General features: G+C 37.6%; 1 protein-coding gene across 1 annotated transcript; it reads left to right on the plus strand.

The window, feature by feature from the left end:
- Window positions 1-3,131: 3,131 nt before the first annotated feature.
- LOC148917726 (uncharacterized) lies at window positions 3,132-4,978 on the plus strand. Its single transcript, XM_089050394.1, has 2 exons — window positions 3,132-4,030; window positions 4,903-4,978. The coding sequence occupies exons 1-2, from the start codon at window positions 3,147-3,149 to the stop codon at window positions 4,976-4,978; spliced, it is 960 nt and encodes a 319-aa protein (XP_088906520.1). The 5' UTR covers window positions 3,132-3,146.
- Window positions 4,979-27,963: the final 22,985 nt, after the last annotated feature.

Consider the following 27,963-nt stretch of genomic DNA (forward strand, 5'->3'; position numbering starts at 1 on the left):
GAGGGCGGCAAGGTCACTGATGGTGACTTCTGGCTGAATCCTGTAATAGTAGTCATGGAAGACACTCTCCATTTGTTCCCAGGTTTGAATGGAATTTGTTGGCAGATTGGTGTACCAAGTGAAAGCTTGTCCAGAGAGAGAATTCCCGAAAAGCCTTAGCTTTATTAGTGGGTTATTCTCTATGGCTATGCATTGGACAGAAAATCTGCCTATGTGCTCGACTGATGAAGCGTGGGGATCCTCTCCATTGAATAAAGTGAAGTTCGGCACTTTGAAACCTGGGGACAAGGGTATCTGATCAATGTAAGGTGGATATGGCTTTACTGTAGGTGGGTTTCTCTCCCCTCCTGGCCTCAGGCTCCATCATTTCCACTGATCATCCTTTGCAATGCCCCCATGTCATTTAAAGCATTAACAGGGAGATTTTGCCCCTGTTTTGGCTAGGCATAATTAATTTTGGGTTCGCCCTATATGGCCTAGGAACTTCTTCCTGTGTTCCTCCTGTTCTTCCGACACAGGTGGTTCCTCCATTTGCCCCACTGCTCCTCATTGTTAGCATAAGGGTAGTTTTCCCTCTGCCTCTCCTTCCTCTTGCAGTGGAGGGAATGGATTGGGATCCATCCTTTTGGGCCTGTAGGGTATCTGCTTTGTTTAGGCAGAATTGCCATAGGGTGATCTGTGGGGCCGCTTGTTGTGGAACAGCGGTGAGGCTCGCTGATTCTCTGAACTTGTCCGGCGCAAGGCCTTACGGCCGCATTGGGGCCTGACGTTCTTGGATAGGAAGAGCTCCTTCCCTCTGCCCTGGACTTCCCGCTCGCATTCCACTATCAGTGCAATAAGAGGATTCTCTTGATATGGCCATGCCAATCCCGGTGGGGACCATAGGAAGGTCTAGTTCTTTGGACCACCTCATCCGGATTGGGAATTACAGCCATGGCGCCTCACGGTCCTTTCTCGAATTGCTGTTGACCTATCATTGCATCATGGCTCCTTTGTGTTGTGAACTCTTGTCGTGAATACGATTCCTGTGTCAGAGTTCATCCTTCTAGAGCCAGTCATGGACCTTCCGCCTCCTGTCTTTGCCATGTGGCCGAGTGACGGCATCACTCTCTTCGACTCAGTCCTCCCGAGAGCCACTTGGTTTATTTCCATGTCGTGGCGTGGGTTACGCTAGAGCTTCGGCATACATGAACTTGAGAAGAATTCTATGAGAATATGTATACCTTGAGAAGTCCCACTTGGCGTGCCAAATTGGTCACCCGTTTGCGTTTACTCCTTGATGGAAGGGCAAAGTTCCCCCGCCTTGAGAACCATAGACTGGTCAACAAGTCGACTTTCTTTGGTGCTTGTGGCGTACATCGCTAGTAATAAAAATTCTAGCGGACTTAGTTTGGAATGGATAACTTGCGCTTCAAGTTACTTATTTCTACAAACAAGCGATTGTGAATTTGGGTGAGGAATATCTCCCAAGTAAATTCTTTTCTTGCCTCGGTTGGTGAGGACTTTAACAATTTATCTCAAGATAAAGAGGTTGTTCGGCGTAATGGTTGATGGAATTTAAAGCATTTTTAGGCGTAAGCGCCTTTTACAAAACTATAACAATAAATACTCATGCTAGAGAGAGATGAAGAGCGAACTCCATTTATGTCGGGATGGAAGGTTGTGATCTGGACCGTTGACAAATTTGATGCTAAGCTTCAATCTGTAAATCGATACCAAAGGTTGATCTGGCAGAGCTTCAATGTACCTCAAGCTTTTGTGAAGCTTTTGAGTGGCGATCTGCGGTTTCCTCGATCGCAGGCGTAGTGATTTTTTTAGGGCTTTAGTGGGCTAGAGACTGCCTTGTGAATTTTGTTGAGGTTTTCCATGTTTGGGGAAAGCTCAAGCTCTACCTTTCTTGGTTTTTTGTTGAACCAAATTTGTAACGAGAGAAATCTCGTTTTGAATGACTTATTTCTTAAGTCAGCCTTGGGAATTCTGATCGGAAGCTGGTTTCACTTGAAATTCAAGTGGGTTTTTTGGTTGATTTTTAAGTTGTCTACTTGACTGATGGTTTTCTTGTGTAAGATTTTGTTTGATTGGGTGTTGAATTTTTTTGTGTCCTTTGCCCTGTTTACGCCTTCTTGTATTTATAGTAAAATGTTTTTCTGGAGTAGGGTGATTCTGTTTAATAATGGGCGGCAAATCTTTTCAAAAGATATCTCCCCCTTTTTTCTTTTTAAATGGAAAGAAAGAAAACAGATTTCATCGTTTGGCAGATAGGCTCTTAAATAGGCAATCACTGAGATTGTAACGCCCTTTGTGAGATTTCATCCGTGATGGTTAGTTTTGATTTCTTTTCTGGACAGCTCCTTGCTTTCCCGCTTATCCTTCTCTGAGATTGTAGCTTGCTTATCTCTTTGGGAGAATTACCTTCTCTGTAGAATAGAAGAAAAAATCTCTGAATATATATATGTAAGAGGATTTTGATCTTGATTTTGAGGGTTTTGAAGCGACTTGATGACATAAACTTTTCAATCACTTCTTCTATGACATTGCCATTGTTGACTTTCCTTTATCCCAGTTTCTGTTTCTAGGCTCCCCTTTTATCACAACGGGCCTATGAGGCCCGAGTTAGTTTTGTTCGCTTTGATAAGCTTTGGGTTTGGGCTCTTACGGATTTTTGGGCTTCCATCTTCTGTTTCTCAAGACCAAGCTGCTTTGATTTTTATAGCCTTATTACAGGCCTCTTTACTGGGCTGGGTGTGTCAATTTTAGGCCCAAACAATTTCAAACAAAGAAGTGGTAAGGGTAAGTGAGAATGTTTCTGCAGTTTTGCAACAGCGCCACCTAAATGCAAAGATCCAGGTAGTTTCACAATCCCTTGTGTTATTGGTAACACCAAGTTTGAACATGCCATGTTAGATTTAGGTGCTTCCATTAATGTCATGCCATACTCTATTTATGCATCTATGAACTTAGGAGAGCTTAAAAATGATGGCGTTATAATTCAATTAGCCGATCGTTCTAATGCATATCCGGAAGGAGTTTTGGAAGATGTTTTGGTGCAGGTTAACCACTTGATATTTCCAGCAGATTTTTATGTGCTTGAGATGGAGGATTCGGCCCATTCTACACCATTGCCGATCTTACTTGGACGACCTTTCATGAAAACAGCCCGAACAAAGATCGATGTGTTCAAGGGGACGTTGACAATGGAATTTGATGGCAATATCATTGATTTCAATATTTCTGAAGCTATAAGGTACCCTATTGATGATCACTCCTGTTTCTCTATTGATGCATTTGATTCTTTGGCGCAGGAATATCTCGAATCCCTAGATAGGGATGTCCTTGAAACCACCATTGTTCAGGGAATTGAACTCATCAAAAATGGGGCCGAACCTAATCATGAAGAAATTGGTGAAATGGTGGCTGCCCTTGAGTCACTGCCACAATATGTTGGTAAGTCCCCAATCCCAATTCCCGTTTCTACTAACAAGTTGTTACCTTCGGTGATTCAGGCACCCACTCTCAAGCTTAAACCGTTACCAAATCATTTGAAGTATGTCTTCTTGGGAGATAAAGAGACTTTGCCTGTCATAATCTCTTCATCACTCACGGCAGTGGAGGAGGAAAAACTAGTTCGGGTGTTGCAAGAGTACAAAACAGCTATTGGATGGACTTTAGCCGACATCAAGGGACTTAGTCCTACAACATGCATGCATCGCATACTTCTAGAGGAGGGGGCTAAACCAACTCGAGAGCCTCAACGCCGACTCAACCCTCTAATGATGGAAGTTGTGAAAAAGGAGATCATTAAGCTTCTTGATTGTGGGGTCATTTACCCAATTTCGGATAGTCGTTGGGTTTCACCGGTTCAAGTTGTACCAAAGAAATCAGGAGTCACTGTGGTAAAAAATGAAGAGAATGAACTTGTCCCCACTCGTATCCAAACAGGTTGGAGAGTTTGCATTGATTGTAGGAAGCTCAATGCCACCACAAGGAAAGATCACTTCCCTTTGCCGTTCATTGATCAAATGCTTGAAAGGTTAGCCGGTCATTCTTTTTATTGCTTTCTTGATGGCTATTCGGGATATAATCAGATTGTTATAGCCCCAGATGACCAAGAAAAGACTACTTTTACTTGTCCGTTTGGTACTTTTGCTTATCGACGAATGCCATTTGGTTTATGTAATGCACCAACCACCTTTCAAAGATGCATGGTAAGTATCTTTTCCGATTTCGTTGAGAAGATTATTGAGGTTTTCATGGATGATTTTAGTGTCTTTGGTGACTCTTTTGATGGCTGTTTAACTAATCTCACGTTGATATTAAAATGTTGCATTGAAACCAACCTTGTTTTAAATTGGGAAAAATGTCACTTCATGGGAAAACAAGGCATAGTTTTAGGACATATAGTTTCAGAAACGGGAATTGAAGTTGATAACTCAAAAATAGGTCTTGTATGCCACTTACCCTCTCCCACTTTGGTGAGAGAGGTTCGTTCTTTCCTTGGACATGCAGGATTCTGTAGACGTTTTATCAAAGATTTCTCGAAGATTTCAACACCCTTGTGCCGACTTCTACAAAAGGATGTGTCGTTTGTGTTCGATGACGAATGTGAGAAGGCGTTCAATCACCTCAAAGAATTGTTAACTTCAGCACCTATCATTGTTCCACCAGATTGGAGCCTTCCGTTCGAGCTTATGTGTGATGCATCAGATTATGCTTTAGGGGCTATTTTGGGACAACGGAAGGACAAGAAGCCACACGTCATCTACTACGCATCTCGAACCTTGAATGATGCTGAATTGAATTACTCCACCACTGAAAAAGAACTTCTTGCTGTTGTGTTTTCTTTAGATAAGTTTCGTTCTTATTTACTTGGTACTAAAGTTATAATTTACTCTGACCATGCAGCTTTGAAGTACTTCCTCACAAAGAAAGAAGCCAAACCAAGGCTTATTCGCTGGATGCTTCTTCTTCAGGAGTTTGACGTGGAAATTAGGGACAAAGGAGGATGTGAACATGTAGTGGCTGACCACTTGAGCCGTTTGGTACATGAAGAAGACCTTCTACCTATTCCAGAGGCATTCCCAGATGAACAATTGCTGACCATTGAGTTAAGTGAGCCATGGTATGTTGATATTGTGAATTATATTGTGTGTAAACAAGTTCCAAGCCCCATAACTAGGCACCAATGCTTTAAACTTAAAAAAATGGCACGGTTTTATGTGTGGGATGACCCTTATTTGTGGAAATATTGCCCTGATCAAATTATTCGTAGATGTGTGCATGATTCTGAGTTTAATTCAATCTTAACCTTCTATCACACTTATGCATGTAGGGGTCACTTTGGTACACAATGCACATCACTTAAGGTTTTAGAATGTGGATTTTATTGGCGTACTATCTTTAAGGATGCTAGAACTTTTTGTATGACTTGTGATCATTGTCAAAGAACGGGCAATATAGGTGCAAAAGATCAAATGCCGCATAAACCCCTATCTTTTCTGTTGAGATTTTTGATGTTTGGGGTATTGATTTCTTGGGCCCTTTTCCTTCTTCAAATGGTTTTAATTATATCTTACTTGCTGTGGATTATGTTTCAAAATGGGTGGAAGCAAAAGCCACCTGTACCAATGATTCCAAAGTGGTTGTAGATTTTATTAAACTAACATATTTGCAAGATTTGGAATGCCACGAGTACTTATAAGTGATGGGGGCTCTCACTTTTGTAATTGGACCATAGAGGCACTACTTAAGAAGTATAATGTCACGCATAAGGTTTCAACACCTTATCATCCCCAAACAAGTGGACAAGCCGAAGTTTCCAACCGGGAAATCAAACAGATCTTGGAAAAGACAGTTGGACCAACTCGAAAGGATTGGAGCTTGCGTTTGAATGATGCATTGTGGGCATATCGTACTGCCTACAAAACACCAATTGGAATGCCTCCTTTTCGGCTCATTTATGGGAAACTATGCCATCTTCCAGTTGAGTTGGAGCATCGTGCACATTGGGCAGTCAAGACTTTCAACATGAACATTGATGCCGCTGGACTTCATAGGAAATTTCAATTGAATGAGCTTGAGGAAATTCAGACTGAAGCTTATGAGAACGCTCATATTTACAAGGAGAAAACAAAGGCTGCCTATGACAAGATGATTCGTAGTAAAACGTTTTATGTGGGGCAGAAAGTGTTACTTTTCAACTCTCGCATTCGTTTGTTTCCGGGTAAGTTGCGTTCTAAATGGATTGGTCCTTTTATTGTTACTAATGTTTTTCCCTATGGTGCAGTCCAAATTCAAAGTTTTAAGATGGGACATGAATTCAAAGTGAATGGACACCGTTTGAAGCCATACTATGAGTCTTTTGAGGAGCATGCAGTGGAGGATGTACCCCTCCATGCCATTGGCCCTAGTGAAGCTTAAAGGGAGGTACTGTCTGGCTGGAAGACGTTAAAGCAAGCGCTTCTTGGGAGGCAACCCATGTGTTCAAATAGAAAGGCAACGGAATCTCCGGGCTCTACAACCAGATTTGCTCTCTTTTACTCTTCTCTTTATTATTTTTACTTTGCTATGATTGTCTTGTTTGCTAGTTGTCTCTTATTGCTTTCTTGTTTAAAGTTTTCTTTTGAAACATTGAGGACAATGTTTAGTTTAAGTGTGGGGGGGTAAACAGAGTGCTTTTCGTGATTTATTTTCAAAATTCACCACCTATCACTACTAATGTTGTTATTCACTGTTTTAAAAAGTGTTTTCGTGCTTTATTTAAAATATTTTTTTATAAAAAAAAACCAAAAGAGTCAAGAGTCGTTTTTGTTGTTTGTTTGTGTCTTAGGGTACCTTCCAATACAATGATGAGGATTTGGTTTTTAATTGCATGACTTTTAAAGAAAGTTACAAACATGGGTGGAAGTCTGATATGCTCTTTGGTTAATACTTAGTTATAGTTGTCAATTACAAATTCACATGTAATCACACAAAAAAAAAAAAAAAAAGATCATCATTTTTTGTAACATGCTGGAATGAAGGAACTCAAACTAATGCTACAACCCTGAGAGACTTGAGCCTGTTCTTTGTTCGGAGAGTTATTAATCTTGATATTCTTGTTTTCTAAAGTCGTTGCATGATCTCATTATTTCTTTGCTTGGTTGCTACTTAGAATGCTTTTTCATCTCTTTAGTTCCAAATACTAGAACTCATGCCCGTTCCATTCAAAGCATCAAATTGATTGCGTAACAAATAACAAGATGAAGTTTTTAGTTACCATCAGAGCCAAAAAGCCTTATCCCTTGCATATGCATTGTAGGTTTAACCCTTTTGAAGCCTTATTTAGCTTATTCCTTTGTTAGCTTGCATTATCCCTACCAAGCCTAGTATAAGAATATCCATACCCTTGTTCTTAAAGAATAGTCAAGCATGACTTGTTGGGAATTCCTTTTGATTTACGATTTGCAGAAAAAAAAAAAAAAAAAAAAAACAAAAAAACAAAAAACAAAAAACAAAAAAACAAAAAAACAAAAAACAAAAAAAAAAAAAAAAAAAAAAAAAAGGGATATGTGAATCTGACCCTAAAGTTGTATAAATCTCCCTTTGTGCTAAAAATTGGGTGCTGCAATCACAAGTTGAATTCCAAGTGTTGATTTCATTGCTCTGTTTACTATTACTTTAAGAACCTTTGTTTATCCTTAACCTTTCTTTGTTAGCCAATACCTTAGCCCCAATACAACCCTTAGACTTCTATCTTGATTGTTATGTGTTTCAATATGTGGAGTTTGAAATTGGTATGAGCTTATGGAATCCCTGGTTCTCGCTTCTAAGTAGTAGCATTCTGTTCATGAGATCATATACATGTTCGTATTAATAATTCCAGAAAGTGCTTTCTTTGTTATAACATATGTGAGTGCTAGTCTACACATTTACATCAATCTTCTCACATATACTTAGTATAGGGAGTGTAGTCAGAAAATCTGTGTGAAAATAGAGAGTATATCGGGTGAGGAATTGAGTGAATTCTCTAAGGCCATGTTACCACTTTCAAATGTTGTTTTAATTGATTAAATGTGAGCTAGTGAGTGTTTACTATGATTAAGTATGAGCTCGAGGGTAAGGATGGCTCAAATCTGTGTGAGTAGTGATTTTTAACATGTCATGTTTCATTGGAAATCCCTGAGGCAATTGTTGGAAGGTTTAGGTTTTGTTTTGTTTTCTTTGTTCTGCTAGGGACTAGCAGAAGCTAAGTGTGGGGGAATTTGATAGGAGCATATTTATGCGACTTTGCTATCTTATTTCTTTGCATTTACTTAGTTAATTCCCATTTATTAGAGTGATTTAGCTTATTTTCGTACTATTGTAGGTCCAGATGGCAAGATTGGCAAGAAAGGGCATTTTGGAGCATTTTAGAGCAGTTTTGGACTTGGAATGGATAGCATATGCATGGGCCAAGATGGATGGACGTTTTTGAAGTTCGAATAGGCTAGGAATGTGCTAAAAAGATGGGGAAATTAATTCAAGAATCAGCTTCTGGGAAGTAAAAAACCTTAACTAATTTTATTTTATTTTACCTTATCCTAATCCTATTCGACCTAAATTCCAGCTGGAAAAGGGGGATTAATTTCATATTAGGAAACCTTAATTTCGTGGGTTTCTATTGGGCCCTATAATGCCTAAAGAAATCTGCCAAACAAAACCCTAATTTCGTGGGTTTCTGTTGGGCCCTTCTACCCTAGATCTACCACATATATAAAGGAGGGGTTGCCGCAGAAGAAGGGGGTTCTTTTGGTGCCGTAGCAAGAAAGGAGAAAGGGAGAAGAAGAACTTGGCGCCAGAACCTGCTGCATCCATTGGGTTTTTCAAAGTTCTTCCCTTGATTAGTTCAAATGTTTATTCTAGATTGCTTTTCAATTATTATGAACATGTGTAACTGAATTTCTTCTTAGTTAGAGGTGAATTCGAAGCCATGGACATATGTTTTACATGAATTGATTACTTCCAGTTATGGTTTCATAAAGTATGAATGTGATTTACTTTTCTGTTTTATTGAGGACTTATTCCTGCATGTTTATTAAGGATGCATACTTAGTTTGTATGCAGGGATTTGATGCTAGAATATAAGGGAATTTCACCTTATCGTTATGAACTTATATTCACAAGTAGTAAAAGTCACTAGTCATGATTGCGTTAAGTAAATTCTTGGTAGGAGTATCATGCTTTTCATAGTTACAATTGCCTTGTCAAGGCTTATGATTTTCATAGAACTTAATGATCTTTGATATGTATCTCTATCATGCTGTTCATATAGGGAACTTGATAAGGATAATTTGATTGCGTCGCTGAGTCCAATTCAATGAACTTAGGAAAATCTGATAGTTAATTAGTGCATTCACAATTAATTTGGGGCTTTGTCATTCATACTTTATAGAAAGAGTAACTGGAGATCGATTTGTGTGCATATGTTCCATGTGTGGAGAAGAATCCTCTAGCTATCCCTTAATCCATATTTAATTTGTGTTGATTAGCATCCCTCCTAATCCCCAGAATAGAACGATCCCTACTTACTCGTACTACGATTGCATAATTTATAAGGTTTAATTTGTGCGTTAGTTATTTCTCACACCAAAAGTCTAAGAACAAGATTGATGACAGCTAGATTGATGGAGCTCATTAATCTCTGATTTTAAGACATTTGTTTCAATCAACGTGAGACATCCAATCTGAGGTAAATCATCATACAGTCATGCATTCTTATTGGCCTAATTCTCGAATTGTTTTCAAATCAAGGTTTTGTTTAGAACTCTGATTTTAATTAAAATTGTAGTTTGATTAAGAAGACTTTTTATTCAAAGAAAGTATGTCTCAAATATTTTTAGCTCTCCCTCGTGCACATTTTGACAGTCCCTTGCTTTGCTATCAATGTAACACCCCGACTCAATTTTACCGTTTTTATTTAAATTTATTTATTTGTGAAATTACAATTTCACCCTTGGGAGAAGGGGCACTTCAGTCATTTTTTATTCCAAAAGGATTTCGGGAAATAAGTGGCACCATTGAGTAGAGCTCGTCGATACGAGTTCGTTGACAGGCGGCAAGTTCAATTTGGAGTTCAAATGAATAAGCTATGATCTACGGAAATGCAAGTTAGTTTTTAAAAACAAAACTGGACAGCTTCTATATATATATATATATATCTCTCTCTCTCTCTCCACTCGATGCCAAAACTTTGATTGGAGGTTCCGTCGTCGCTTGGAGTCCGTTTCAGCGAAATTGGTTGCAAAAGTTTCGGCAAAACTTCCACCGTCACTAGCTACGTTTCTAGCCACCTTAGGTTGTACCACCACCTAGAGCAAGTTTTTCTCTCCTCCCTCTTGCTTTCCCCTAGGTCGTGTGACACCATTGGTGGTTGTCGCTATCGTTGTGAAGTTGGGAAGTTCCGGCCAAAACCCTCACGAGTTTGGCTTCGATTCACCTAGTTCCGGCCACTTTTTGGCCGGCGTCCAAGACCAAAAGTTGCTCCTCTAGTTGTGTTTGATCTGATGGTATGGATATTGACAGACGATTTGGAGTTTTCCGGTCATCGGAAATTACTCAAGGCACCCACTTACTACTTGCAGTGGGTGGCGATGCGTGGACCACTTTGTGGTGCCCATTATGTTCTAAAAAGCTCCCATGTCATCCTGAGCATGACTGTATGCTCGAATTTGGAATTGGTTTTCGTTTGACTATTGAACTGATGTTGCACCTATTATTTGATATATGGGTTCGATAGGTTCATACTGTTTTATTAAATAAGTCCGATTATTCTCTCAAATAGGTGCCTAGGTGTATTGTATCGCTCAGGATGAACTCACTCAAGGTTGAGCTAGCATTGGACTTGTTGTGAGTGGACATTTATTTTTAAATGAGCATTGCTTTTTAAATATGGAATTGCTTGCATAAATGTGATTTGATTGGAAATTGGGATATTTTGGGTTAATGAGGTTATGGGATTTAATTATTGGGCTAGTCTTGGCTTTTACATTGTGATATGGGATTTCTAGGAATTTTTATTTATTTATTATTATTATTATAAATGTATACAGATTTGGGTTTTGGACTATGATGATATTGGTTATGTTTATGGAATTTGGATATACTTTGGGATATGGGATTTATGTGGCTACGCACCATTTGTTGTACCTTCCCCTGGTTCGTTATGGAATTAAGGATGATGGAATTATAACAAAAGAATTAAAGTTAATCTTTGGGACCCATCAAGGCACATGTATACTCTTTGGGAGGTGTGTCAAAATGTTAGTCTATGCATATGACGGGATTCAGCGGCACGTACGATGTAGGTCCAGGCGTGTGTGCTGAGGACCAATGGTCCCCCAGTTGGACTGCTCATCCCTAGCAACATGTATGATGCAGGATCCCGACATGTGATTGAGAACAAACAAACCCCGAGTTGGATTGTTTCCCTTGGTACATATTTTGATGTGATGAATGTGTGTGCGTGTCCATATATATATATATATCTCTATATATGTATATGTATACGGGTATAAGTGGATTTATTTCCAGGTTGAGGTTTCTTGAGCATGTGCATTGAGAGTACTTTGCACAAGTATGAACATTTGAAATGAAGTTCGGAATTTGAGATTGGATATTTGGAAATTACTTGGCATATTGTATTTTTACAAGGGAATGGTTGCGGGAAAAAGGATTTTGAGTTTTGATGATTATATTTTATATTAATGGGTTTACTTTGGTGGTGTTGAATTTACAGTTTTACAATACGGATTAAATTGACAAGTTTATATTATTTTCTAAAATAGAGGGGGCTATTTATGTTGAATATTGTTGGGGTCTTTTCCGTCGACTTTTTTGGGCCTCAACAAAAATAAATGGTGTTTAAAGCTTGTTTTCGTCGACTAACATTTTCTGTTTTGCACCCCAAGGTTTTAGGAATCTAAGGTCAAGACCACCATGACAATGCATCGCTGCTGTCTGCACTGGTTGTAAACTAAATCTTTAGTTGCTCTACTGGCTCGTTTTGAGTTTGGGTAGACAGTGTAAAGCTCATTTGAATAGTTTTAACTATTGTGCGTTCCTTTACCTTGTGCATGCTGGAAGTTGGGCTTGTTCTAGTGCTTGTTTGCAAGTATTGTAAAATGGGAATTGTTCCAGTTACAAGGGAGACTCTGCCAAAATTTTGGTAGAAGTTGAATTGTCTATCAGTTAGGGCTAAAGGCTTTTTAGTAAAGTGGGTTCAGCTTCGGTTAAAATTTGGGACGAGAAGTAGGGTTCGTCACGGATTCCAAGGGGGAATCTCGGGCTAGTCTTGTTAATCAAGTTTTGGTTTATAGCAAATTGCATTTATAACCAGATTTTCTATCAGAGGTAATTGAGTAATTGTGAAAATCTTTCTTGTTATAGTTCTTGCCTATTAGTTGAATTACTCATGAATTTGATATTGAATAGGAATGATATCCTGGTTGTTTGGCCAGCGTTCAAATTAGGCAAATTTGTTTTGAATGTGAGTTGCGTTTTTGGTGGAGCAAAAACCCTATAAAACTATACCTTTGTCTTCTTTCTTCTTAGAGTTATTTACGACCATATTTTAAGTCCATAAACTTTGGAAACCCGAGTTTTTATTTGGGATAAATCACCAAGTGTTCCATGTTTATTTGGTGATTTATCAAACACTTTTATCATTCATATTACATTCACTTGCATTGATCGGTGACTCATACGATTGAGAGCACCAAGACCGTGGTGGCAGTTTTTCTCGTGCAAGTTTGAATCGCTCGCGACCAGTATCAAATTCAACATAAGGAGTGTGGAAAGATCATTCCGCTAGGATAAGTGTGTGAGTTCTTATTGTAATCATCATTCTATAGTGGATTTGTTTTTGATTGAGGAGTCTTGTGCATTTTCCCTCGAGGTGGGCTTTTATCACGTAAAATAATTCTATGTGTGTTCTTTATCTTTATGCTTTGCACATTCGAGGCTTGATTCACCATATTAATCATGTGGGTGTGATTTGGTTTTATTTCTTACATTCAATTTTTAAATGCTGTATTCACCCCCCCTCTAGTGATTTTTAGTCATCCTACAAGTATTTTCAATTGGCATTAGAGTGGCTTGTTGGACACACTCAGCAAGATCCGACATATCTGAGGATGGATCGTGTTACTGGCTCAGTTGCACATCCTCCATATTTCGATGGCAACAATTATGGCTCTTGGAAGGCTAAAATGAAGTCATTCTTGTGGTCTCTTGATAAACATGTGTGGCACTTGGTTGCCCATGGATATTCTGAACCTATGAAAACAATTGGAAAAGATGATATAGAATGCTCAATTCCTAAGCCCACAGAAGAATGGACTACCTCTGAAGTGAAACATAGTACAAACAATCAAAAAGGGTTAATGCTTTATTTATTGTTGTTTCTTTTGAACAATTTTGTGATACTTCTAAGGAAGCTTGGAATATTTTTAAGGTAACTCACGAAGGAACTGATTTTGTAAAGTGTGCTAAGCTCCAAATGCACAACTTGCAGTTTGAGACTCTCGTAATAGATAAGAATGAAATATTTTCTGACTTTTATGCAAAACCTTGTGTAATTGTGAATTCATGTGCTAATTTAGGTGAGAAGATTCCTCAAGATAGAGTTGCAAAGAAGATTCTCAGGTCCTTGCCTCAACGGTCTCAACCCAAGGTGCCATTGAAGAAATAAAAAATATAAACATTATGAAGGTCCATGAACTTATTGGCTCATTACAAACTTATGAGATGGAACAAGCTCCTAAAAAGAGAAAAAAAAATGTTTCTTCCAAATTTTTCAATGATGAAGATGATGGTCATTTAAATGAGGATTGCAATGATGCGGAATTGACGCTTCTAACAAGACAATTCAAGAGCTTCCTCAAGAATCAAGATTCAAGGAATTGAGATTCAAAGAATAATTCAGGTATAAATTCAAAAAATAAGTTTGTTGACTATGCTGATGGTGTGTCTAAATCTTGCAGGTCAAATGAACGAAAGAACCAAAGAGGAAATGTCAAATGCTTTGAATGCGAAGGCTATGGTCACATATCTTCGGAATGTGCCAACTCCTTAAAAAAACAAAAGGATGGCAAGAATAAGGGACTCCATAGCACATGGAGTGACAGTGAAAATGATGAGAAGGCCATTGCACTTATCACGATTGTACGCTTGGATGAACCAATGTAGAAGGATCATCATTGTGAAGATCTGAATATTGAGTTTATCATGAAGAAATATGATGATTTGTTGGTTGCTTCTCAGAAATTGAACAAACAATAGATAAAACGATGAGCTTGGGAAGAAGAGATGGAGACAAACGGGGATTTGGATTTGACTCAAGTATTAAGTCTTCCGCCGTTTCAAGTACGAAGTTTGTCAAGTCCTCTTCAGCTGTTGAATCTACAACTGCTCAAGAAATCAAGATATTTGTACCAATATGCCATTTTTCTGGCCTTGGTGGCCATATTTGACTAAGTTGCAATTTGCTCCACTATGGGTCTGTAAGTTCAAAATCTGTATTCATGGAAGGAAAGGTAAGCATTCAACGTAAGATTCCAAGTTTTATGAAAGAGGTAAATCGTTTCTCCAAACTATCTTCTTTTCATTCCTCATCATTTTCAAATACAAAGTTAATTTGGAGGAAAAAGGAGGATTCAAAATGCACGCCTACCATTTCTAATGTTGTGTGAGAACCTGTTACTTTAGAAAATTTGAACATTAAATGTCTTCATGCTTATGTCGCCCTTTCTTATCTTAAAATGAACACTTTCACAAAACCTTTAGAAAATCTTAGATTTGACACTCTTAAAAAGTCTTTAGGTACTTGTTCCTTGAATAATTGTTCTTATTCTGATGCATGCCAAAATATCCTCATTAGGCTTGATACTTTTCGAATGTGTTGAATTATGTTTTAAGTACTTTGTCCAACACATGCAAGAATTGCTAAAGGATATCAATCCTACTGGCGTCTGGGAGCTTTTGCTAATCATGGATTGGATTTTTGGTGTTGAATCACTTTGGGCATATAAATGGGTTTCTATGAATGAGTTTTGATATGCTTTGTTTTTGATAAAGTCCCTTAAATGCTCTTTGTATCAAATCTCATATCTCGCATATGAGAAATACAGTCTAATTGTTCTTAATAATCTTGGATGAATTCTCACCTTGCCCTTGTCTAGATACTAGATTGGGGTTATACTTTTTGCTTCTAAGGTCACAAATTCATAATATCTCTTTAATTAAAAGTACAGTAAAATAAGTGCTTGATCCTTGCCAAGTAACCAGGCCTCTTGTCGAACCCACGTCAAGGTTAGTGTAAAAAAGATTTGATCTTATACACATTGCTATTCTTTGTAGCCAACATGACTCGGGTTAGTACATCCTAAGAGTGCTTTAACGCCTATTGTCTTAAAGTCAATTGGTTTGAGCATATTGATCAGGGGTCTTGTAGAAAGCTTAATAAAGTTAACATTTAAATAAAACGGTGAAAGTGGTGAGCTTTGTATGCATTATGTATGTGTGTTTGTACTATGTTCTTGGCTTGTCCTTTGTTGAGCTTTTTCTTTGTTATTAACCAAGCTTAGTCACTTAACATGAGGTTGGGCTTTCATATTTGCTCATTTGATGGACTTTATTTCTCATAAATACTTTTGATTCCCCATTTTATAATCCTTGTGTTTGATTAAATCTTTGTGATTTGATGTGCCTTGGATCCTGAAATGTTTTGTATCAAATGCTTCCAGACTGTTATTGGTTTAATTATGTTTCTTTTATTTTCTTGTTACAGTTTATACCCCTTATTTTTCATCTTCTTTTCTTTTGGGTGTTATCACTGTTTTCATCTTTGGCATATATAGGGGAGAATTATTGTTCAATTGCACAAGGTGATGTGATCTTATTGATTGTGTTTTTTTTCCCACTGTTTTGTTATTTGTTAGTTTTTTTGTCATTAATATTTGCCTCTTTTCTTTTAGTGTCGTTTTATGCCTCTTCGTTATTTGTGTAGCTAGATTTTGCTTCTTCTTGGCAATGTCAATGACAAAATGAAGACTAGAAGGCCAATGTTTTAAGAGGTAAGTAATGTGCGTTATGTTTCTTGCATTGAAACTAGACGTGTGAAGGATATTCTTGCAAATCATATCATTATCCCTCTCTTTTGGCTTTTGATACTTTGCCATTTGGTATTGCAACTAACACTCTCCTCTTAACTTTGCTCTTATCTTTTCTCCTATGTGTTTTTTCTTGCCTTCCGATTTCCTGACAAAAAGGGGGAGAGATTGTGATGTGGAATTAAGGGGGAGTAGTGTTATATTTTTAGGGAGAGGTTGTGATGTGGAATTAATGAGGAGTGGTGTTTTAATGTTTCTTAAATTACATTTCTTCTCCCACATGCTTCACCAGTTTTGTTGTTTCATGCGTGTAAGGATTAAGATCTTCGAGTATACATTAGGATTTCTTTTGTTAAATCCATTGTAGTTTCTTTTGCGTTGTAACGGGTGTTTTGTCTAGGAAATGCCAAAGGGGGAGATTTTTAGTATTAAAAATTGTATTGGTATTTTGTAGAATCTATCACAAGATAACACAAGCTGTAAAAGTGCTTTAAGAAAGTCTAAGAAAAAGATTGACACTAGCATTGTTTTCAAATCTCAGGTAAATAATCATACAATCATGCATTCTTATTGGGCTAACTCTAGAATCGTTTTCAAATTAAGGATTAGCTTGGAACTTTGATTTTAAAGAAAATTGAAGTTTGATTGAGAAGATTTTTTATTCAAAGAAAATATGTCTCAAATCTTTTAGCTTTCCTCTTTAAATTTTGACAGTCCCTTGCTTTTATATCATGTTTTGGTTTATTGCAAATCAAATTATATTCAGATTCTCTATCAAAGGTGATTAAGTAATTGTGAAAATCTTTCTTGGTATAGTTCTTACCTATTAGTTCGATTACTCGTGATTTTGATATTGAATAGGAATGATATCTTTGTTCATTGGTTAGCTTTCAAATTTGGCAAATTTGTTTTGAACATAAGTTGTGTTTTTGGTGGAGCAAAGGGCCTACAAAATTATACCTTTGTCTTCTTTCTTCTTAGAGCTTTTTACGATCATATTTCAATCCATAAACTTTGGAAAGCATAATTTTTATTTGAGATAAATCACCAAGTGTTCCATGTTTACTTGGTGATTTATCAAACACTTTTATCATTCATATTGCATTCACTTGCATTGATTGGTGACTCATACAGTTGAGGGCATGAAGACTGTAGTTACTGAGTTTTTCTCTGGTGAGTTTGAATCGATCATGGCCAGTATTTGATTCAACATAAGGAGTGTCGAAAGGTCATCCCGCAAGAAGTTTAGTTACGACGAAGTTGGTAAACATTATCTAAAATGTGTCTAAGATAAGTGATAGGATTTTTAGTACTTGCGCAAATAGGGTTAAAAATTACTGAAAATACTTGCAAGAATACAAGGTAATTGTAGTATAAATACTCATGCAAGGTCGTTGTCCTCAAAGATTGTTTGACTAATCTGTAATTAAACTAACTCTTAATTAATAACTAAAATAGATTTTATCAAAGATTTGAAGTTTATGAATTTGAAAAGATTAAACTAACAGTAAAAGAAATCTGAAAGTTGGGAAATAATAACAGCAAAGAAGAAAAACGATTTCTTTTTAAAGACTAACAATTTAGAGAAAACTAGGGTTTAGCCAACATCGTCGCAATCCTATGCAATTCTATCAATTACTTAAGAATTTCCACATATATGCTTTGAAGGTTAGATTTTCCTAATGCATATTTTCCTTGTGATGTTCAAGCGAAAACATATATCTAACATGCAATCCGTCTGTGATGTTCAGATCAAATATAAACATGCAAGACTCATTAAGCCTTGTGAAAACCCTTTGAAAAACCATGCAACCCTTAAGAGCGTGATGTTCACCTTAAGTGAACTTACAATTACTAATCACAAGAAGCCCTCCTCAATTTCAGGGTAATGTTCCAACAGAAATTGCATCAAATTACTTGTCTACATATCCTAATGGTGATCAGTCATTAAAATAGATAGATAGTTTTAAACACAATGATTAATAATTCAAAGCAAACATGCATCCATTCATAAGCAAATTAATAAAACTACATATTCATGCTAAGGCTTACAGCCTCGCCCTAGCAAAAGGAATTAGTTACACATAATCATAATTGAAATCCAAGAAAATATCATTCGAATGAATAAGAATAAAAACACCTGAAAGTAGCGAAAATCCAAAACCCTGGCAATTGCTCCCAAAGCTAAAAAGAAGTCAAAAAGGAAGTCCCTAAATTTCTGTGAAAAGGAGCTTAAACATCTCCTAAAACCTAGCTGCCCAATCCCCACAAGGAAACTAAGTTAAAATAAAGTAATATTAGGAGATGAAATCCAAGTTGGATTAGGAGAATCTGCCCATAATCTGGTCAGCCACGTTTTGGCCTCAAATCTCCTCCAAATCTGGCCCAAGATAGCTTATTTTAAAGATAAAAATATTCTGAACACTTTTCCAGAAGGTCACGAACTGATCCAAGGTCATCATGTACTCCAAAAACGCAATAAAAGCCCAAAACATCACTATTTCAGCACCGCGCACTGCTCCTTTATTTTATCGCCAGAAAACAATCGCTTGGTAGAAAAGTCTGAAATTTCGATAAAATCAAGCCAAGTGACTCATAAACGTCCTCTAACTAGAATTACTCCAAAATTCGTCCAGTTGATTATGTTTTGCTCCAGAGGAAGTCGAAAGTCCTATATTGGAAATATAATTCAAAGTATCAAAATTCTTCCGAAGTATTAACCAAAATATACTAAGAATGAGGTTAAATATATAATATAAAATCTACTCATCAATAAGTGTGTGAGTACTTCTTGTAATCATCGTTCTATAATGGATTTGTTTTGGACTGAAGAGTCTCGTGGATTTTCCCCAGATGTGGAGTTTTATCAGGTAAAGTAATTCTATGAGTGTTATTTATTTTTATTGTCTGCACATGCGAGGATTGATGTGGGTATGATTTGGTTTTATTTCTTACGTTCAATTTGTAAATGCACTATTCACCCCCCTTTAGTGTTTTTAGTCATCTTACATGTTATTTTCATAGTAAGATCCCTTGCCTGCTTTTCCTTAGTACAAAACACCTCCTCGGTAGAATTTTCTGCTCCACCTACAATCCCCCTAAAAGCTGATAAACGTTCTTAGGTTGAATCTCCCCCCTCATAATCACAACTGAACCTTGTGTGACTAAGAGCTTCCTTTCTTTGGCATTGTACGAATACACTTCTCTATTTAGAGAGCCAAGAGAAATAAGATCCTTGTTAGTGCCAGTACAAGCCTTATCTCACTAAGGATCCTAACAACACCATCATGCATCTTGATCTTCACTGTTCCCACACCCAAAACATCACAACTTGTTTTGTCTCCCAACATGATAATGCTTCATGTCTTTCCCTCATATGTATCAAACACGCATGATGAGAGCATCCAAAATCTAAAATCCAAATGGAAGTACACAACTCTTAACCGAAGAATTTGCCACGACATCCCCATTATGATCCTCATCCGTAACCTTCAATAGTTCATCGATGTCTTTGATAGACATGTTAGTTGCACCTGAACTATGGATATCTTTCATCTTGTTCTAATTCTCCTTCCATATTGGACAATTCTGCTTCCAACTGTCCTTAGACCCATATTTGAAGCAACCTTCCTTGTCCTTGAATTTAGGATTCCTCCACTCCTTCATCTGAAGATTTAGGAGCTCTTCCTTCATGAAGAATTTGTTTGACAACGATCTAAACTCTTGTCCGAGCTTTTCCCATGTTTGCTTTGTGGTGTCTTCCATCGCGTTGGACAACATCTCGTCTTTGATGAAGTTCTCAATGTACTCCTTAACCAACCTGTCGAGACGTCCCACTCCTCCACTGTCATGGTTTCTAGTCTTTTCTTCTTGCTTGCCGAGATAGTAGTTAGGCCCTGCTGTGCTAGGGCATGTTTCAATCTCTTTTTCCATAGCATGAAGTTCTCATTTCTTGTGAATGTCTTCACCTCGAGCTTCATGCTAGCCATTTGTGGTGTCTTTATTTGGGACCTTTCTCCCACCGCCTTCTTGTTGCTTGCCATTGATAACACACTGCCGCTCTTAAAACCGTAAGAGCACTAGGGCACAAACTAATACCAGCCCCAACAACGGCTCTGATACCACTAGTTGTGCGAAGACACTCTAAGACCTTGTCGTTGACGGACTATAACGACGACACACACACACACATAGGGATGGCATAAATCCCTGTGGGAGCGGGTCCCCGACCCTAACAGGGAGAGATTTTGGGTCAAAATGGGTATCCGGTATAGGGATCCCCGAACTTGAAAAATCCCTGATGGGTATACGGACGGGGATGGTATTGGCGTCCCCGTCCTCAAACCCGACTTGAAAATATATATTTTATATTTAAATAAATAAATATATAATTATAATATTTATGTTTAACCCTAAGTTAACCCCCCTCTCCTAATTCTTCCTAATCTTCTCTTGGATTTCATATTGATGTGATTTTGAATAGTTTACTTGAACTTTATAGTTAATTTGGATGTGTTGAATGATAATTTAATATGAAACTTAATGTTAAAATGTATAATAAATATTTTTTATGCAAAAAATTAAAAAAAAAAAAAGGGATTCGGGTATGGGGATACTCCCCCGACGGGACGGGATTTCTGAAATCTATTAAATGGAGATGGGTTCGGGGATGGGGTCGGGGATGAAGAGTGGGACGGGGATGGTATTGTTGTACCTGACCCGTTGCCGTCCCTACACACACACGATGAATAGAGTAAAGCAAAAACAAAGAATTATATAGGGCCGGCCTTGTGCCTACGTCCTCTTAGTGATGCACCTAAGAAATTCACTTGTATGTAAAACAAATTTGATTACAATCAAGAACCCCCTTAGTTCTCACAAGAACCCAAGCGCTCTTTTCTCTCTCCTTGTTCAAATCCTTTGATGCCCTTGTAACCACCAAGAATTCACTCTCTTGAATTCTCTTGTGTCTCCCTAAAAAATTCTCACTCTTGAATTTTCTCCTCTCTTTAAATTAACCTAGCTCCAAGAGTCCTATTTCTAATGCATAGGACTTGGATTTTAAGTTAACTATGAATAGGAAACCAAAACCTTATTAATTTATGCTAGAAAACCCCAAAATAATAAGAAACCATAAACAACCTTAAATACATAGGTTGGACCCACTTTGGCTAGGTTCATGCGAGAAAACACATATCCAGTAATGAACAACGGATCACTTCCTTCATGCGATCGATTGTTGGGACTTCAGCACCTCGTTTCGACTCTCTAGGAAAAACTGATCAATCGCATACTTTTGTGGCTCGTCGCGACTCTTTGGGCAAAACCGATCGATCGCATGGCCATTGCGATGGATAGCCTCGTGCTCAAATTCCATGCTGCTCCTTGTGTGATATCCCTGTTCTTGCTGCTCTAGTCTTTCAACCTCTTTGGTTGCTTCTTCCTTCAACATTACTGGTGAGTCAAAACTTCAACAATCTCCATCTTGGCAAGCCATCAATCACCCATGAACAATTGTTGACCCCTAGAACCTTCAACCTCTTGGAAATCGTTCTAGTAATACCAAGAGCTCCACCATGGCAAGAACCATTTGTGTCAACACACGTCAGGTGAGGAGGTGCTCCACTCAAGCTAAACTTGGACAACCTAGACCTGTTGTCTAGAAAAGAGATCTTGCATGTAGAAAAGAGATCTCGCATGTCGAACTCCTTGCTCCTTGCCTTCTTGGAATCTTGAATTCTTGACATGCCTTGATATGAAAATCACATACTCACCCTTGTTCTATAAATCCCCACGTAGCCACCAACCTTGCTCTAGGATCTATGAACTAATTCCTTTCTAGAATTCTTCTTTTTCATCAAAGTATCCATCTAACATTCCCACTTCATGCCCAAAATCACTCCGAAACGTAGTTGAATCTAACTTATCCTTTAATCTAGGCTCTTTGCACTATGCCAAATTTTACTTTACACAACACCACATAGGCATTGAAAAACCTAAAATTCGATGCTGTTAGTATATTAGGCATCGGTTTTATAAATAATAAGACTAAAAGTGTATAAAGACATCAGCAAAAATTTCAACCTTTACCTACCGATGCTACTTTAGCTTCTATGGTTAGATATACCGATGGGTAAAAGTTTTCAGTTTTTTTTTTAGGAGAACATTTAGCCACGTCGATGCCACAACCATGTTCAACCCGCTACAGTGAATTTTTCACCAAAAAATTCATACTCCCTCCCAATTTCAGACTCTTCCTCATTTTTTGGGGAAATTTTTAACTCTCATCCTGTCCTCTCTCTCTCTCTCTCCCTTGCAGTTTCAGACTCCCTCTTTTCTTTCTCAGAAACGATTGTTCTTCATTGATTTCTTCTATGTCCTCCATATCTGCCGTCATTGATTTTATGGCATATTTATCGCTTCTCTCTTTCAACTAAACCTAAATGACCAGAAAAAGAAAGCAAAAAAAACCTAATGTGGTCATCGTCCTCACTCTTGCTACTAGCCATCAGCGAGCAACGTCGAAGACGATCACAGTGCCCATCGCCTACTCCTTCGCAGGCTTCATATCAAACCAAACCTAGAAACCCATAACCCCAAAGTCTCAGCCTCTACTCTCCGTCTCTCTCTCCCTCTCTCCCACCCACCCCCCTCCCCATCTTCCCCTCCGCGATTCCAGATCGCCCTCTCTCACTCGATTCTAGGTATTGTCTTTACAGATCTAATGTTTCATTTTGGCGCAGATCTTGATGGTCAGCGTTTTGGATAGAGTTGTGATTATGGTTTTCTTTTTCCTTCTAAATAATTTTCTCCTTTTATGTTTACCAATTCTATGGCTTGAATCAATTTGGGTTGAAATTTTTATTTTTGTGTTGAACATGGGTATTTGCTTTCATCTCTTGAGATTTTTGAGTTCTCCCGGTCTGCTTTCTCTGTAATTTCATTAGGAGATCATGTGAAAGATCCTATAAGAGGGAGAAGGATTTGCGTAGTTTTGTTCCCTGTTGCCTTGTGGTGTGTGGGTACGTCGTTAACTTCAGTGATATTTCTAATTCTTTGCAGACAATGCTTTAGGATAATATTTTGGACTATAAATTATGTGATGTCCTGCGTACTTGTTGATTTTCACGAATTCCGTTACCTTAGGGTTATGTTATGGAAAGTATAATGACTATTGTGCTTTGTCTCTAAATCTTTTTGACTTTTATTATCACTTCTAATTTTGGAATCTAAAATTAAAATTTTCAGGCATGCAGGGGGAGATATTGTCGGTTTATTTTTCAGATTTTTTCTGAATGTATTATGAATATTAGTAATTAAATACAAATAAAAATATTTAAAAAAATAATTTTTTTTAAAGATTTAGGGGAGATAAAATCTTACAATGAGTGCATGGTAGTTGTCAGTTTATTTTATGAAATTTGTTTGGAAATTATTATGAATATTAGGAATAAAATATAAAAATCATACAAAAATTAAATGACAAATGTACATAACCAACGTTGCATTTGTTTACAACGACGTTAAATAAAACATGACGCCATCCTAGAACACAATTAAGCGTCGTAATGTACTCATCGACGTGGTTAGTAAGTTACAATGTCAACCTTTTCTGAATAACTGACATGGATAGAATTTACACCGTCGATTAGTATGCTGATGACGACGTTGTTTAGATATACAACGTCACATTTTAACTTGTAACGGACGTTGTATGGCTTTAACACGTCCTCTCTGTTGTACTAACGGACATAGTATATCTATATAAATTTTTTCGTAGATTTCAGTTTTAAATAATTTAATTTGAAAAATATTTTAAATTGTATTTAATTACTAATCAGTGCATCGTAGTTGTCAGTTTATTTTATGGAATTTGTTTTGAAATTATTATGAATATTAGGAATAAAATATAAAAGTCATACAAAAATTAAATGACAAATGTACATAACCGGCGTTGCATTAGTTTATAATGACGTTAAATAACACATGACGTCGTCCTAGAAACATTAGATATCGCAATGTACTCACCGCCGTGGTTAGTAAGTTACAACATCTACCTTTTCTGAATAACCGACGTGGGTAGAGTTTACACCATCGATTATTATGTTGATGACAATGTGGTTTATATATACAACATCACATTTTAAACTGTAACGGACGTTGTATGTCTATACAAATTTTTTCGTAGAGTTCAGTTTTATATATTATCCGTCGTGTATATCAACCTTACATGACGTTTTTGAGAAATGTCATCCATGTTTTCTTTCTCGCTAGAATAAGACGACGGTTGTTTATAGATATGAGACGTGTAAATAAGAATGAGACGTCGTTTTTGGGAATGAATTTAAATTTTTATGAGTTATTTTCATTTTATTTCATTTAACGACATAAATATCTTATACAAAAAAAAAATTGGAAACAAAAATATATGAAACGACCTGACCCAAATTCCACTTTGGAACCGGTCGAACTCGTAAAATCGACACCTAGTGCTGTGGGTCGTAAATGACCAAAATGCCCGAAGCGATAACACAAACTCGGGGCCTATCTCGTGGCTCGCGGTAATCGTAGGTGCCTACGTACCCTTTCGAGGGATCAAGCCACACGTAGTTCTTTCACCGCCCCTGACCTGTAATCTGGTTCAATTATCCGTAAAACATACTCTAGGGCTAACGCGTTTGCGGAGTATCCGGACTCGTTTTACGATCCGCCAAATACTATACGATCCTGGAAAACCTAGATCAACATACCTGAAGTTGACTACGATCCAACGGTTCAAACATATAGAACCCGGAAATCGCATACTAGGCGAGATCCGTTCGGGGTTCAAACGGTATCCGAATTAAGATCCGCGAATTTCTACGCGCTCATGACGACCCAAGGATCATTCTGGAACTGAATGGGGTCTCGACCAATCTGCTCACGCGCCGCCACACGCGCCGGCAGCGCGTGGGTGTCCTAAGCGATAACACCTTGCCAGAAAAACTCAACATCTAAGCTCAAGACTCCTATCCTAGGTATAACACCCTATTTGGAACCACTTTTGTTCTTGGACCTACCCCAAAAAGTGGCCGGAAGTGCCCGGAACAGTGACCGAAAACCTGCTGAAACCTAGCTCGTTAATCGAGCTATCTACGCTGGAAATTTCTGAAATCCTACCCAACCAGTAGCTAGAGCACGAAAAATAGCTAGAAAACCATACCTCACTAGTCTGAAACGATGACCGGAGGAGGGAGAACGAGCTCCACGAAATTCCGTCAAAAACTGTCCAAACCGCCCTGTTTCGTGGCGGTTTCCGGCTATCTCGACGGCAGATCAAGACTGAGATGGGCTGGGACTGGAAGAGGAAAGTGTGGTGGTTCTAACGTGACCGGTCTTGCCTGAATCGGTGACCAGAGGTGGGAGAAATCGCCCCGGGAAACTGGCTGGTCGAGCCCCCCGAAACCCAGAAATTTCTGGGTTTATATAAACTGAAGTTTGAAATATTTACGGTTATGCCACTGAACTTCTTTTGATCGTAACTCCTTCGTTACAACTCCGATTTGAGTCCACTACATGTCTACGAACTCATTTCGTCGCGCTATACGCAACGGTACAACTAAAATCCCCAAATTCCTTCCCGGTCAAAAAGTCAACTTTTAAACTAATAAAATATTCTAGGGGTATTTTTGTCTTTTTCTCAAATAAATTAATAATTAAATATTAATTTTGGGTTTGGGTTATTACAATATATTTCATTTGATTTTTTTGATGAATGTTCAATTAAATTGCCAAAAATATGTTTACATACATTATCAAAAAAATTAAAATAAACCCAAAAATTTTTAAAATAAATTATTTCACTTATTGTTCTATAATTGCTTGTTCACAAATTCTGCCCATTCCAGCCTGACTTCGTCACCATGATCTTGGGTATACACAACTGGTTCCTTTTTCTTGTCAACTGCAAGTAAAGAACAAAAACCGACGTGTTATAAATATTAAAACGACAGTTTTGAAAGAAAGCATCGTGGTATTAAAATAAAGAAATTATATCTTAAATTTTACCTTCTTCTCAAATGCTAGGCCTGGATCATGAATTATATCTCTCATGAAATGCATCACGTAATAGCCACACTCTACATTTGTTGGTTGTCTAGGAGTGCCTTGTAGATTTTTCCATATGGGTGAGTTATGTGATGATTGTTTGCCTGTGTGAGATTTATACATTTTGATTGAACGGTTTCAAGAAAACAAAAAGTGTTAATGACAAAACTAAAAATCAGCATAAAAAATATTAACCGTCGTGGTAAATAAGTGAAGACGACGGTTTTGTAAAACAAATGACGTCATATTTTATTTCAAACGTCGGCAAACAAGAACCGTCGTTGTGTATCATTCTAATGTCCGTGACGAAGAAAAATGATGTACAACCAAAGTTGTTTTTAAATGAAAGTTGAACATAAAAAATTAAAACGTCCAAAAATGAAAAACACAAACGACGTGGTTTTTCAATGAAGATAACGATTTCAAGAAAATACTGACGTTGTAAATGATTTCAAACGTCGGTTATAATATACCATCGTTGTGTTTTCACTACAACGTCAGTATTTGAAAAAGCTGTCGTATCATTCAAATGCAGAGCAGTCTTAGATTTTCATAAATAAACTTACGTATTCAATATATTTCTCATGTCCTCGTCAATAGAGCGGTTTGGCAATGAATCCATGTAATAGACAGTCTCCTTAGCAGGTCTCACAATTATTAACACCCAATGACCCCTACACAAAATGATCCATATAGATTAAATATACTACAAAAAAAAATATTACAAGGGACCAAGGTATAGAAAGGGACTAACCCTGGATTATAAGGCACCAAGTAAAATTGATCCCCATCTATGTTTTTCAGGCGGTCTGAGAGGTGTTTCGAGTGATGAGATAACGTTCCAGATTGAGAGCTGACTTGTCCAAGGTCCACGAGGCCAACAAGGTTTACCATATTTGCCATTATTAAATAGTCAAATAGGTACCTAATTAAATATATGAAATTCAATTAAATGAGATTTTAATTTAAAAGAAAGGAAATGTAAAAAAACAAAATTGGATTCTATAATTACCACATGTATAGTGCAATCACTGTGGATCCAAACACTTCCTCTGGCATGTGAATTCTAATGGTCTCGTTAGCAGGCTTCAACTTGGTCTCGACATATTGGCATAGGGCTAACAGAGGAGCTGGCATATCAAGCTTTGAGAGATCCTGTAACAAGAAATAAATAAAGAAATAAAAGTTAGTTTGTACATGAAGTAAAATAAACGACTCCAAAAAATAAACAAAACCGACGTGGTATATAATATAAACGACTGTTTGTAGAACATGTTGATGGGGTAAAGGTTATAGACGACGGTAAATACATAACAGTCGTGGTTTAAATGTTATAACGTCGCTACACAATAGAAAGGTCGTCTAGGTTAAAATAGACGACAGGTTGTAAAATAAAACCCGACGTCTATCTAAAATTTAACAATCAGAAAAAATCAAAGATCAGAGATTTTACCGTTTCATCTTGACGGTTTTCAGTAGCATCATCATCATTTATGGGATTGTCTTCCTCCAAAACAAGGGCTCTCACATTAGAGCTGCTTGCTTTGTCAGACATTGGATTTTTTGGGCTTTGCTCTTGAGGAATTGGAGGAATTGAAGTAATTGGTGTAGTTGGAGTTTCACCGAGCAAGTTGGGATCAAAGTTGGGAATTAGTTGCTGAATTGTTTCAACAAAATTTTCTTCAATTTGTCAGCAAATTTTACTCTCTGCTGTCTCGGCAAATTGAAGAATTGAGTTGGGGAAACCCTAGCT

This window comes from Prunus mume, linkage group LG4 (genome assembly GCF_029339155.1).
Source record: "Prunus mume cultivar Tortuosa linkage group LG4, ASM2933915v1, whole genome shotgun sequence".
Lineage (NCBI taxonomy): Eukaryota > Viridiplantae > Streptophyta > Magnoliopsida > Rosales > Rosaceae > Prunus > Prunus mume.